Source organism: Mytilus trossulus, chromosome 5 (genome assembly GCF_036588685.1).
Source record: "Mytilus trossulus isolate FHL-02 chromosome 5, PNRI_Mtr1.1.1.hap1, whole genome shotgun sequence".
Lineage (NCBI taxonomy): Eukaryota > Metazoa > Mollusca > Bivalvia > Mytilida > Mytilidae > Mytilus > Mytilus trossulus.
The window spans coordinates 85,449,068-85,463,929 of NC_086377.1; the positions used below are offsets into that span (position 1 = coordinate 85,449,068).

At 33.0% G+C, this 14,862-nt stretch overlaps 1 protein-coding gene across 1 annotated transcript; it reads left to right on the forward strand.

Moving 5' to 3' along the window:
* Positions 1 to 4,122: 4,122 nt before the first annotated feature.
* On the forward strand, positions 4,123 to 11,942 carry LOC134719228 (uncharacterized). The gene is made up of 4 exons (XM_063582234.1): positions 4,123 to 4,647; positions 7,258 to 7,439; positions 8,860 to 8,986; positions 11,770 to 11,942. The coding sequence occupies exons 1-3, from the start codon at positions 4,226 to 4,228 to the stop codon at positions 8,970 to 8,972; spliced, it is 717 nt and encodes a 238-aa protein (XP_063438304.1). The 5' UTR covers positions 4,123 to 4,225; the 3' UTR covers positions 8,973 to 8,986; positions 11,770 to 11,942.
* Positions 11,943 to 14,862: the final 2,920 nt, after the last annotated feature.

The following is a 14,862-nucleotide window of genomic DNA, read 5'->3' on the forward strand; positions in this document are numbered from 1 at the left end:
ATCACGACGTCTGTTTTGAATGATGGGGAATTTACTACTGAATATGGAAATTCGACTCACAAGGACAGAAGAAATTATGCAGAATGGAATTCATAGTATTAGTATAAAGGTCGCAATTCCGGATTCGGAAGCAACTTCGGTGCAAAGGTACCAGTATCTAACACTGCAACAGTAGGAGAACTCTTGTTGGAAAATGTATTTTCTGGTAATCTTGAAGAAATAGACGAAATAACGCTTTGACAACTTTATTTGGAAATGCATTATAAGATTAATTACTTGATGAAACGCCTCAGGGCCAATGATTCTTTTAACTATGCATTTTGTAAATTGTATATTATGTCAATAATTTCCTAGATCGGAATTTTTATGAATCATAGATTAATGTATTTACTTGTATATTTCTTTTACAACAAGACTACAAGATTTTTGTTTTTGAATTATCCGTTATTTAAAACTTAATAGTTTAGGGGGAAAATTTTGGCAGTAGAAACCGGTAACAGCAGACCAGAAGGACGGGTTACCTTAAAACATCGATATTATAAGGTTAATGCTAACCCATTTTCTGTCAAAATAGGACGACATGGATATTTAAAAAAAAAAATATATTAGTAAGAAAACCAAAACCTACCATTAAGTGGTATAAAAACCAACAGTACATTCATCCTAGCATGAAGGGAGGGTAAGGTAAGTCGCTCGAGAACTACTTTTTTTCTGCTAATTCCTAAGCAGTTGGGACTATTAACCCTCAAAGACGATCCTAGATTTCTAATCCTTGTATGGCACATTTTTTTTCAAAAAGATCATATCAGGAAATGTGTAAAAAGTTTTGTTTTTTTTTAAATTAAAATAATATATATGAAAGAAATCTAAAACCTACCATTAAGTGGTATAGGAAAAATCAGTACATTGATCCTGGCATGAAGGGAGGGTCAGGTAAGTGACTCGAGAGAAATGATTGAAATGAATACATTTATAAGAACTGCAAGGCCACAATGAGACATTCGCCTCTATTGCTAGAGACAAGCTTACAACGCCATGGCAAAAAAAAACTTTGAAGAATCAGTAGACCACTTTAAGTTACATGTTGAACCTGCATGTGTAGTAAAATCATGGGTCGTCACTAAATTTTCGAAGTTATGCCCCTTAATTGATTGATTGTTGGTTGCTTAACGTCCAGTGGCCAATATTTCATGCATAATCTGGACGAGAACAAGTTCACAATAAATACAATAGGAAGGTCTTGTCACAATAAAGGCCATCTGGGATGATAGTCGGGAAAATCTGAACTGCCACTTGAAAATGAGGGTATATAGGATATTTAGTAAGTTATAAAATGAAAACAAATAAACAGTATTTGCACAACACTGGAATATCAAGATTCACTTCCCAACTGTTATCTTAAATTCTTGTTAATAAAGGTAACAGTAGTATACGCTGCTGTTCAAACTCATAAATCCATGGACAAAAAACAAAATCGGGGTACCAAACTAAAACCGAGGGAATCGCATTAAATATAAGAGAACAACGACACAACACCGAAACGGACCAAGCAACAGACAAAACACCACGAGAATAACAAATATAACATCAAAACCAAATACATGAATTTGGGATAGACAAGTACCGTGCAACGTCTTATCTCAATAAATGTCAATCTTAATTACTCCAAGATTAACAGTTTGGTCAAGCCTCATACAAACTTTACAAGTCCCTTCCTCCTGCAGCTGTCAGTATAATTGTAATCTCCTAGTTATAGCAGTAAAATTAATAAAGGGGCAAAATTGAAAAAATAATAATAATTAGGAAGGGACATGTAGCAAGTCTATATATATATATATCCAACGCAGTCATAGGTTTGAACGTAGTTTTCAATTTAGACTAGTTTATATTTTTTGTTTGGGCATGTATCATATTTTCCCTCCGGTTTATATGATCCGTTCATCCTATATATTGACTCTTAAAATTCAAGAGTTCATCCTATATATTGACTCTTAAAATTCAAGAGTTAATCTTAAAATGAGGGTACTTTCTCTAAAAATGAGGGTACTTTTTATATGGCCTTCAAAATACCGTTTCGATCCCTAACATCACTGAAGAGACATTTATTGTCGAAATCCGGATATGGTGTACTAAAGAAATATTGACACCGAATGTTTGTGGCACAACATCCTGTCCACAAGTTCACAATTTTTTTTCTTTCTGTGACGTATTAAATTTATATGAGAATCCATTTTGTTACATCTTGTGATCAATTTTATTTGGCAATCGCCAATTGCAGTCAGCAGGGTTAAAGAACATCAGTTGTTCGACCTGTTAGTCAAATGCGTTTTGTTTAAATATACTTTTTCACTCTTTTGGTCTTTTGGAAAATGTTGTTAGTGCTGTTTACAGACCCTTCTACAACGAAATTTGTTTGACATGCACACGTATAAAAATTGCGGTTTTTATCCAACGCAGTCATAGGTTTGAACTTTAGACTAGTATTATATTTATATATATATATATTTGCGAAAGCAAATTTACAGATCTAACATTGTTGGGTTGATGTTTAGACGAGTTGTATATACATTATGTACACAGCCATGTATCACCATCATTGATGGCGATCCGATGGATACATCTGTTGTAGGGTTGTCACTGACTCAGACGTACTTATATATATATGGCCTTCCAAATACCGTTTCGATCCCTAACATCACTGAAGAGACATTTATTGTCGAAATCCGGATATGGTGTACTAAAGAAATATTGACACCGAATGTTTGTGGCACAACATCCTGTCCACAAGTTAACATTTTTTTTTTCTGTGACGTATTAAATTTATAATAAGATCCATTTTGTTACAACCTGTGATCAATTTTATTTGGCAATCGCCAATGGCAGTCAGCAGGGTTAAAGAACATCAGTTGTTCGACCTGTTAGTCAAATGCGTTTTGTTTAAATATACTTTTCACTCTTTTGGTCTTTTGGAAAATGTTGTTTGTGCTGTTTTTAGACCCTTCTACAACGAAATTTGTTTGACATGCACACGTATAAAAATTGCGGTTTTTATCCAACGCAGTCATAGGTTTGAACGTAGTTTTCAATTTAGACTCGTTTATATATATATATATATATAAGTGTCTAAGAATGTAACTTTAACACACTAATGAGTGTTATAAAATTAGGTGTTATATTTTATATATTATTCACGCAATATTTCGCTAAACAAATTAGCTTCATCGGGCGTGTGCAACTATCTAGATGAAATCGGATGCATGACAAAATATATCTTTGTAGCTTGAGCTACACAAAAGTTTAACATATTGATTGATGATCTGTATAAAACAAATTTTAGCCGTTTATTGTACATAACAATTTTTCAAAAACTATAAGATGGTTTATTCCTATGGTTTCGGGTAGAACTGTTTTTCATCCCTCTCATTAAGTCCAAGAGTTTCAAGAGTACGAAGCTGATGCATCAAGAACCTTTCTCTCTTTTTTTCTCATTTCAGAGTCCCAATTTTGGTTTACCTCAATTATTTGATACGTAATACTTAATAATACATCTTATAAGGCACTAAAATTATCTTTCTCCTCCTAACAAATTGTTTTAATGCAAGAAGTAATCTATTTTAATAGATTTTCAGTATACCTTTAATCGTTTATTCACATATACATGTATAATTGTTTGTATTTTACTACCATGTATAGCAAATTGCTTAATTATTCGGTCATTTATGGCAAGCCGTTCTCGTCAAAACTATGTTTAAACCATTTTTCGAAAAATTTACACACTGAGAATTTAAAAAAAACACACTGAGATTAAAAAACTTAAAAACACACACTGAGAATTAAAAATTACACACTGAGATTTCATAAAGACGCACTGAGATTACAAAAAATGAAAAACACACACTGAGAATTGAAAATTACACACTGAGATGAAATAAACTGAAAAAACACACAGTGAGAATTGAAAATTACACACTGAGAATTGAAAATTACACACTGAGATTTCAAAAATACACACTGAGATTTGTATGCATATTACTTATGAATATTCATGAGATGAATAATTCAACAGATTAATATCTTGGTCAACCAAACTCTTGTCACATAAAAATATCATTCGGAACACCTCACGTTACTTTCGTATCTCCTCGTCGGTGTCATTTCCTGTCAAAAAATTTCCAGGAGGTGAAAAATATATACAGATGCATTAGAACTCTCGAGTTTCCTTATTATGTCGATCAACGATACAGAAGATTTAGGGGAATTCTTCACATCTTTATTGAATGTTTTTGAAAATACTAATCGTAACTTAAACAGACCTTGGACAGCTCACGACATAACCTTAATCGAAAACATCAGTCGTCGACTAGAAAGTTGTTTAGAGATATTAAATGTTATGCTTTCTGTGCTTGATCCGGGGTCAGATTTAAATCTAACTATTGAAACCCTATACTCAACTGGACATGATCTTTTTGGACAAGCAACACAAATGCTACATACTTTGAATATTGAAGAGGGGGTTAATCATGTTAATGATGAGGGCGAAGACGCTTTGCTGTTCGAAGAAACATCCACAGGACGACCAAAGTACAATTTAAATCAATCAATTATGTATTTATATGAAAGTGGGATGTCATGGAGCAGAATGGCAAGGTTACACAATATTTCTAAATCATTCTTAAGCTACATGTACATGTCCATGGGTATCGGGATCGTTCGCCCTAATAACATGTTCGCCCTGGGTACGTTCGCCCTGAGTTAGTTCGCCCAGAGAGTCTGTTCGCCCTACTAAAAAATAATGATATTCATGCAGGGCATTGAAGTTGAAAAAACTTATTCAGATATTTCTATGGTTACCGTATATATTCTTGAAATTTATGGAAACGGGAAAATATTTAAAAGATTATGGCTTGTTTAGGATCGTTAATTGTTCAATGACAAAATAATTCGGATCACTGAATATTGTGATACTTGACTTTTGATGGATTATTAATAAAAATCAAACGTTTTATTGTTTTGATAAAATATTCAGCTTGAAATTAATAAACACAATGATGTACGAACTGTAAATCATGAAACGGATTTACAAGTTCATTATTATACTCGGAGACAGTCCTAGTCTCAGTTATACTGCATACATTTATGATTGACTGAATACAATTATTTTGTTAACAAATATTAATAAAGAGAAATACATTGTATACCAATTCTACTCTGTAAATCAAAGAGAAAATGACAAAATGATTGCGGCAATATAAATATTCTGTCAATTTGTTAACAAACTTTAACATATTTTGTTCAAATACTTAAAATTATGCGACTGGACAACAAATAGAAAGAAAAAAAAATCTGGGCGAATGGACCCTGGGCGAACAGGTATCAGGGCGAACACGTAGTATGGCGAAGGTGAATCAGGGCGAACGGACCCGGATTCCTGTCCATGTACCTCATTTTATCATTTAAAATAATATAAACATGATAAAGGGGGTCTGATCCCGCTTATTGTTTTGTCAGATTCCTGTATACCCGCTTATTGTAGAAATAATGCTTGTAATTTCACATGTCCCGCCCAACTTCATTTCACGCTTAATAATTTAACTGTCACCCTTACAAAAAATCGTCCAATCCCGCATCACGCTTAGACCCCAATGAGACCTACATGTACATTTTTTACTATATAAGCAGTATAAAAATAACATATGCTGCTCCTATATACTATAAGAAAGCAATAGTGGTGTGCACTTTATAATTGTCAAATTTAAGCGATTTCTGTAATTTAGTTCTTTTTTTATTCCGATATTACCGCTTTTTCTCCTATTAGTTCAACAGAAAAAATGGACATTAACAAAAATGTATGCTTCTTTCGAAGGTGGATTGTGAGCGTAAATGAACGGTGACCCCATATTTTTATTTCATTTTTCTATTTACATGATTTAGTATAAGATAAATTTCATTTATAGAAAAATATAGAGAAATCCTATATTAAATAAAAAAAATGATTTAGACCCGCGAGCCCCGTTATGTTTGCAGGAATATTGCTGCTAGCTGCAAACATTAGTTTCATAGGATTTATCAGTTTGTTAGTTTTAAAATGCAATGAAGTACAAAAAAAACAAATACAATGTATGATGAAAGTATAACAAACACCAACTACATTGTACCAAAATACAGGCTCCTGACTTTTGACAGGCACATAGACATGAATGTGGTGGAGTTAATCATGTATGCCAACGCCTAAGCCCTTCTCCCTTTTCCTTGACTGGGGACAATGGTCCATCAGCATGCAATACTAAAGCCTTATAGCCTGAGATTGCTCTGGTGGTATTTATAGCACTAATAGATTGCTTTTTGTCCGTCCTTCCAGTCTTGTTAGCGCTCTCACATGTACAGTTCTTACCAGATTTTAATGAAAGTTATATCATAGGTTTATATCAGCAATGTCTTGGACGAGTTTGATCATCAGTGTCGATCAATTATTTTTAAAAGAGTTATGCACCTTGGAATCATTAACTATATGGAAAATTGCATCGTTAGCTTTCTCATGCATGTGTACAATTTTTGCCAAATTTTTATGAAACTTATACCACAGATTTATATCAGTAATATCTTGGACGAGTTTGAAAATCAGTGTCTATCAATCATTTTTAAAAGAATTATGCACCTTGGAAACATTAACTATATGGAAAATTGCACCATTAGCGCTCTCATGTGTACAATTCTTTCCAGAATTTTATGAAACTTATAACATAGGTTTATATCAGCAACATTCATGACATTGACGTGTTTGAAAATCAGTGTCGATCAATTATTTTTAAAAGAGTTATGCCCCTTGGAAATAATGATTATATGGAAAATTGCATTGCTAGCGCTCTCATGTGTACAATTCCTGCCAGAATTTTATGAAACTTATATCATAGGTTTATATCAGCAATGTCTTTGACATTTTCAAAAATAAGTGCACTGTAGTTATGCACCTTGGAAAAATTTATTATAACGGAAATCACATTGCATTTGCTCTAAATGCTTCATTTCTCTAATCATGCTAATTAAGATATTTATAAATTGTTATTAAGAACCAAAAAAAGACTGTTTGTTTAGTTATTGGCCTTGGATAGATAAAATATGTGCAACGTGGGGGACATTGGAACTCTGTTTTTTTTTATATTTTATTCATCCCTAGAGAGTCTTTCAATTATTGATGAAATAGGGACAAAATGCATAATATTGTTTAATTATAATATACCAACCTGAATATTATTACAGTTGTCTCCAAGTCTCATTGTCTACTATCAGAAGAAGGAGAGATGAGCTTGGTTTAGACCCCTCTAATATGCATAGATTTTCAAGAATCAGCAACAATGACTTGGACCAAGAAATTATCACAGCACTCCAATTCACACCTAATGCCGGAGAATCCTTTATACAAGGCAGTTTTAGGGGAAGAGGTAATAAGAATAATTGTATATATATAATTTTAAATCTACATATGTATTTGAATTGAACTGATATATATGGTATATAATTGTATAATAGTAATCAGTAGTTACAGATCAAGTTTGAGTTTCATTCTAGTTGATCCAATTTTTGACCTTATTACAACCATTGCACTTAGAAAATTTTATGCACTTTGTGGCATCAAGTGAGCGATTACAGACTCTTTTGAGCCTCTGGTTAACCTCACATAACCCAAAGGGTTATATGAGCTATTGCCATCACTTTGTTTCTGTCGTCCGTTTGTTAACTTTTTACATTTTAATATTCTCGTCTTCAATTCCACTGCAAAGTTGGCATGAATCATCCATAGGATTATATCTGATGACCTTGACCTTCAACCAACATGGCAACTGTTACTACATGTATATTAAAATAAAACATAGGTGTAAAATGCATATATTAGGCTTATTTTAACTATAATTCAATGAAAAATCTTTTCTGAAACCACTGGACCAATTGGATTAAGTGATGCTTGACCCAGATAAACAGGTGAGAGGTCTTGGCTCCTCTTATGGAATACTGGATCAGCCTCTTTTGTGGCATCAACTTATGTCAAGAGCAGAACATTGTGGATTGCATTGGTTATAATAATTCTGAAACATTAAAACAACATGGGTAAAAGCTCAATACATTTAGATTTCACAATCTGGCATCAAAAGTATGGACAGCCATCATGCCTCCTATATATACATGTATATACCCTGAGTGTTACCATACTATTTTCTGATATATATACCATTTACATATATGTTTAGTGATCAAACCAAGAATTTTACTCATGTACCCATAATCCTAGAATACATGAATCAAGGGAGTGTTGCCTATGCATATCTTCTAATCAGTTTTATTAACTGTATTAAAACAATTTCAAAAGAAAATAGTCTTAAAGTCAATTGATTGTCCAGTAATTGATGGTAGATGATGAAATATACATGATATATGAGGAATATTTCAGTAAACAAAATTTAGCAAGAAAAAATATATTTCTAGCCATTATTGTATGGTTCCCACTATATAAACTGGATGTCCCAGGTCTTCCAGCTGATACATGTACATGTACAATGTATGTTTTCACTAGCCTTGTTTTCACTATAGCCTGAAAATGGAAGCTACTACACAAATGTAGATCAGCATGACAGACCACATTGGGACATCAGTAGCTCTGGACTCTTTGATCCTATTTGTGAACTAGACCACATCCCGAGGCATCAGGGTACAAACTCTAGTTCAATACCGTATACTTTATTCCACAAAACACTGATTCAAGAACAATGTATAATATTGTTACAAAGTATGGTACATTTGTAAGTGTAAACTGTGTTAAATGTATAGTATGTAAATGTCAGTAATAACAATGAACTTTGTTTATAGGAATTAGAATACAACGATGGCGATTAAGAGAAAGACTTAATGTAATTGACCCTGTTGGTAGAGCACTAAGAAAAAGAAGAGCAATTCAAAGACGTGTATACAATGTAGAATGAATAAATCATCTCTGGTTAGTGAAATTTTTTAAAATGTAAATGTTAAATACTGATCAACAAGACAATTTTTTTTAGGATGACCACTTTAAAAAAACCAAGTCACAGTGACCTATTTTTGTATCTTTTCCACATTTTTAATAAGTGTGATTCATACCTGTCAACTCACAGTATGAATATAAATGTACAGATTTGATTTTATCATATTATCATTTGCTGAATTAATAATTATTGTCCTAATAACAGCTAGAGCATGTTTATAGTTCAAATACCAATGTCCCTTTATCTATTCTACTTTTCAAAAAAGAAATTATGGTCTTCTTAAGCAAATATAGGCAGACATGTTTTTGACTTTGATGCAGCCTTATTCGCCTATTAATTAATTCCATAAATTTGACAGCTAAACACCAAACTATCAAACAACATTACATTCTGTAAGATCAACATATAAATGAGATAGCTGTACAGTTATATCAAAATCTAAGTTGATTTGAAAAAGTTATAAATTTTTTTAAAGGTGACCATTTGAATTTAGTTTAAACTTTAAATTGTAGCTTTTTTAACCTATTAACTTAAATCCATAAAAATGAAAGCAAAAAAAAAACCAAAGTAATAAATAGCCTGACATTCAGTAAGACCAATATAAAAATGATATAGCAGTAGAGTTTTATGAAAATGGAAGTTGATTTGAAAAATTTATGAAAAAATTTAAGGAGGACTATCTTGAAATAACCTAAAACTGAAAATTTTAGCTTTTTCTTAAATCCATAAGAATGACAGCAACACACCAAACTACCAAACAACTTGGCATTCTATAAGATCAATATATAAATGAAATATTGCTGTCCTATTAGTGCTGAAGACCAAATGACCAAATAACTAGAAGTCCTATCAAAAATAAAGTAAAAATAAATGTGTGTCCTTCTATTGACTATGTTTTGCACCAGTCCCAACCCACCAATAAATATTGACCGGTCCCTTACCGAATTACTTTTGACAAAATACAGATGGAGTTTGATAATGGGGTTGTGTGCCCTATTGTTTAAACCAGAGGCTCCCAATGAGCCTGTATTCGCTCATCTTGATTACAAGTGACCTCAACACAAATTGAATCATTTTGGTCTTGGATGGAGGGTGGATCTATTGGACACAGTTTTTAAAGGAATTCATCTAAGGACCATCCAGGCCAACTTCATTTTCAATTGACTCAGTAGTTTCAGAGGAAAACATTTGTAAATGAATTTTTTGTCAAAATATGCCTACCAGTAATTCCCTTAACCAACAAAAAATTGGCAACAGATTTAACAGACCATTTTTGTCTCGCCTGTGACAAATTGCTTTCCCACACCGATGCCATAAAATTTTATTGAAAGACCTTTGACAAGGCAGGTGTCGGCTGACCTTGACCTCATTTTTAGGGTTCATTAACTCTGTAAATTAAGGAAAAACTTGAGGTCAATTTTTTGTGTTTAAGTCAGTTTCTCAGTAAGTAGGCATGATAAGTCGACAGTATTTGGTATGTGAGCGCCTCTTGATCTGGTTATCTAGACATGCAGTCATGGAATGCCTTGCTTATGCTGAGAGTCATATTTTCACTAAATTTTAATGAATACATGAAGTAGGGTATAACTTTATCTATAATAACTCAGTTTGCCCTGTGCTGGACTATGCATCACAACAATGCAATCTAGAAGCAGGTGACTCCCCCACTCCCTTGCATTACAGTAAATAGGATAACCAAGATGGCCATCACTGCTGTACTTAATTTAAAAAAGGTTGATAGTGGTATACCTCCTCCTCACATTTGAAAACTGTGTTGAACATGTACTGATTTAAGTGAAACTATAGCTACCAAGTCAAAATTTGAAAATGGTTTCTTGTTTGTATTCAGTTGAAAAATATAAGTAACCATTTTGAAAATTGGGTTTTCCACAGAACTCTTTACAGATCTCTTTGATTAGGAATAGTAATATAACAATATGAAATAATTTATTTCCCTCAGTGTTGCTCTGAATAATATAAAAAAAATATTAAAATGACAAATTACAAAAAGTTGCAGAGTATGTAAGCAAACAAGATCTAAAAATATACCAAAACTTTGTAATAGATCAGATTAAGTATGCTTAATAGTACACATTTTTGTATGGGGGCCAGCTGAAGCCTGCCTCTGGGTGCATGATTTTCTCGCTCTGTTTGAGACCCATTGGTGGCCTTGTGCCGTTTTTTGCTCTTTGGTCAGGTTGTTGACTCTTTGACACATTCCCCATTTCCATTCTCAATTTTATTATTAAATATGTGCGCATGCAATTTGTGTGTAATTTTCAGTTTTCAGTGTGCAGTTTTCAATTCTCAGTGTTATTTACTGTTTATTTAATCTTAGTGTGTTTTTTTTTAAATCTCACTGTGTATATTCAATTCTCAGTGTGTGTTTTTTTTAAATCAAAGTGTGTAAATTTTCTTAAAATGGTTTAAATATAGTTTTGATGAGAACGGCTTGCCATACTATATAGTAGACTTGTAGGTGTACATCTTAGTTTAAAAAAATATTGACCCCTTCTGATATTACCAAAACTTAATTAAAAAAGTTGTCAAAATTGAATACACTTGCATTTCCTTTACTAAAATTTAAGGGTCACTGATGCTTTTTGGAACTTTATTTTATTGATTTAAAAGAAAAGTTCTTTATACAAAAACTAAACCTTTCACAATAAACAAAGGGTGAAACATATTTCACTAGAACAGGTACCTAAAGTGATTTTATTATATCACATGATTCATGAGATTTTCTTTTTCTTTTCAGGCATGTTGATACAAACCATAAGCTAATAGCTTGGCGATTTGTGTTTCATGGATGTATTGATGGGAAAAGTCGTCTCATTACATATCTGAATATAGCAGATAACAACAAAAAAGACACAGCATTGACATTTTTCAGAATTGGTGTTAGTAAATATGGCTTGCCATCAAGAGTACGTGGAGACTGCTGAGTTGAAAACACAGATATTGCCAGATTTATGAACAATGAAAATGGAGATGGTAGGGGTAGTTTTATTACTGGTAGAAGTGTACATAATCAGAGGATAGAACGTTTGTGGTCCGACATTAACAGAACTGTAACAATGTATTATCAACACCTTTTCAGTCATATGGAAAATATTGAAGTATTGAACAGCAATATCGAGTTGCATTTGTATGCTTTACATTTTGTATATAGACCTAGAATTGAGAAATCTTGTGCTGAATTTGTTGTTCAGTGGAATAACCATTCACTACGAACTGAAAACAATATGTCACCAATGCAGATTTGGTATTCATTAGGTGGTTATTCTATGGGTGATAGAATGACAGAGGTTGTAGTAGATATACAACAATATGGAATTGATTGGGAAGCCCCTCATGCAGCATTAAATCTCAACAACAATATAACAGTGCCAGAAAATTTGTTTACTTTATCGGATGAAGCCAGAATTTACCTTAATAATCAAGTGCAACCTTTAACAGATGATGGCAATCATGGCATTAATCATTTTGTGAATGTTGTTAGATATTTAGAGACCTTTTAAATTACAAGATGTATTTTGAACAGCATCCAGATTATTATTTGATGATAGTAAACAAGTAGATTTCTTTTTGTACTGTATTAATCTATTTTTACAAGTGTTAAAGGGCAATAACTCAACAAAAATACTCTAGTTAAACCCGAGAGCAGTATGACTATGTAAGTCCTAATATGGTAAAAAACAAGCATGCAAAGTTTCAAAGCCATCTTTTTATATGTTGTGTATTGGTTAATGGTAAGGTATAACCTTACCTCGACCTCATTTCATGGTTCATTGGTCATTGACATCTAGTGTTGGCCTTGTGAATAATGGTATCCATCTTTCTGTCAGGTTGGTTTCATAACTACTGATTTACTCAATCCTTATGTACCAAATTTTGGTACTTACTTCATATGGTTGGAGCAAACACCTATTGTTTTTAGAGTCAAAGTTTATTTTAGATACCCTAAATATCTGTTATGATGATATTTGGTATGATTTATACACAATTTCTATGTATGTAATTCAAACTCTGCTTATGTCTTATGCATCAAACTTCATGCGGGTTGAGCAAAGAGAATGATTTTGGGTCAAAGGTCAAGGTCATATTCACTTTATTTCGAATTATTTAGTGAAAGAACATGATCTTTATAGCGGAAAGTGACATTTTTTCTCACCTTTCCTTGTCAGTGAATACAAGGTTCCATACCACAAAAGGAAGGTTGGGATTGATTTTTGGGTCAAGGTCCCGACCGTTTAGAAATTAGGGGCCAAAAAACAAGGATTTTCTGGTTTCCGGACAATAACTGAGTATAAGTCTATGGATCTCTATGAAATTGTACCACAAGGTTCCATACCAAAAAAGGAAGGTTGGGATAAATTTTGGGGGTTATGGCCCTAACCATTAAGAAATTAGGGGCCAAAAACAATACTTTTCAAGTATTTAATCACAGTCCAAATTCAGAGCTGTATCAAACTTGAATATTGTGTCCATGCTTGCCCAAACTGTTCAGGGTAAGACCTCTGGGGTCATATCAAGCTGCGCCCTGCAGAGCATTTTATTTCATTTTAAAGAAAATGTGACAGAAACATAAACTTTGAATGGCATTTTCAAACACTAATCAATATACATTAAAAAGTAAAAAAACCAAAAACATTGATGAACGATTTTGGCAAAACATTACAAGTGAGCGATTCAGGCTCTTCACAGCCTCATGTTATCACTAGTCTACCTGTATATCTGTTTCATGCAGATACTGAAGCTCAAACCTAAAAAAATGCTCCAGTTAATACTCCCGATAGTGCAGTCAATATCAAGAGTTTAAAAATTGTGTTTGTTCATGGTTACTATTTCACCCACAGGTATACACAGTCTAAAACAAGGCTGTTTTATAACTTTGATGCTAGGCAGGCAAAACATTTGTCTGTGATATCTATTTACGATCATTTTTTTTGGTTTCCCCACTGTAACTTCAGTGTGTCTCTACCTTTAGTCATCAAAATTTCCCACACTTAATATTTTGGAGGCAAATGGTAAAAAAATCAAGGTCATTACCACTAAAACCGATTTTACTCATTCTCTTGCTTTCTGTGCCATTACTTCAGTTGGGCTCAATCATTTACCATCAGACTATTACAGAAAGTATGCATCTTGGGTACAACTGAACAAACGTGCATCAACTTTCTTACTATGACCTATATTATACGGTTCAGCAAGTCTGGTTATGTTTTGGGTTCAGGTCCATTTCTTGGATACTATACATATAGCAATGAATGTCATCACTGGATACATGTTGGGGAATACTGAACATTCTTTCCATATAATGGCAAGTATGACCTACATGTTGGTTTGTATTCTAACCATTTCTAAGCAAGGCACCTGTCTTTCCCACTTTTAAGTCACACAATAATTTGTTGAGTATGACCTATATTTTATGCTTTAATTCATTTATGGCATTAAGGTCCATTTCTTGGAAAGCAAACATAATAAAAGTGGATACATGTTGGTTAGGTTCGGCATTGCGGCTAAGTTTTAACTGCGCTTCTGCAGTTTTGTAACATATATTGTCCGACCTTTCAGGTATGCAGTTGGTTTTTTTAGCTTCTTTTGAAATGTCTATCTTGAACTTCAAAGCCAAGGATAAAATTTGTGTACCAAGAAGAATATTTGTACCAAACGTTGTTTTTGTTGTAAATCAACCATACCAAATCGATATCACAACCTACCAGAATTTACCCTTTAATGTTTTGCAAGTTGGCCATATATTATGTAATTTATTTGATTATGGTCACTTCCTGTTTATTTTCCTCGACTCTGCTGATACATGTAGCACACACAATTGTTGTGATCAACA

What these genes read in the sequence shown, in the direction of transcription:
- LOC134719228 (XM_063582234.1), top strand. Translation starts at nt 4,226, where the DNA reads ATGTCGATCAACGATACAGAAGATTTAGGGGAATTCTTCACATCTTTA. An exon ending in TCATGGAGCAGAATGGCAAG is followed by an intron (nt 4,648 to 7,257) that starts GTTACACAATAT and finishes ATATTATTACAG; the next exon opens with TTGTCTCCAAGTCTCATTGT. An exon ending in AGGCAGTTTTAGGGGAAGAG is followed by an intron (nt 7,440 to 8,859) that starts GTAATAAGAATA and finishes CTTTGTTTATAG; the next exon opens with GAATTAGAATACAACGATGG.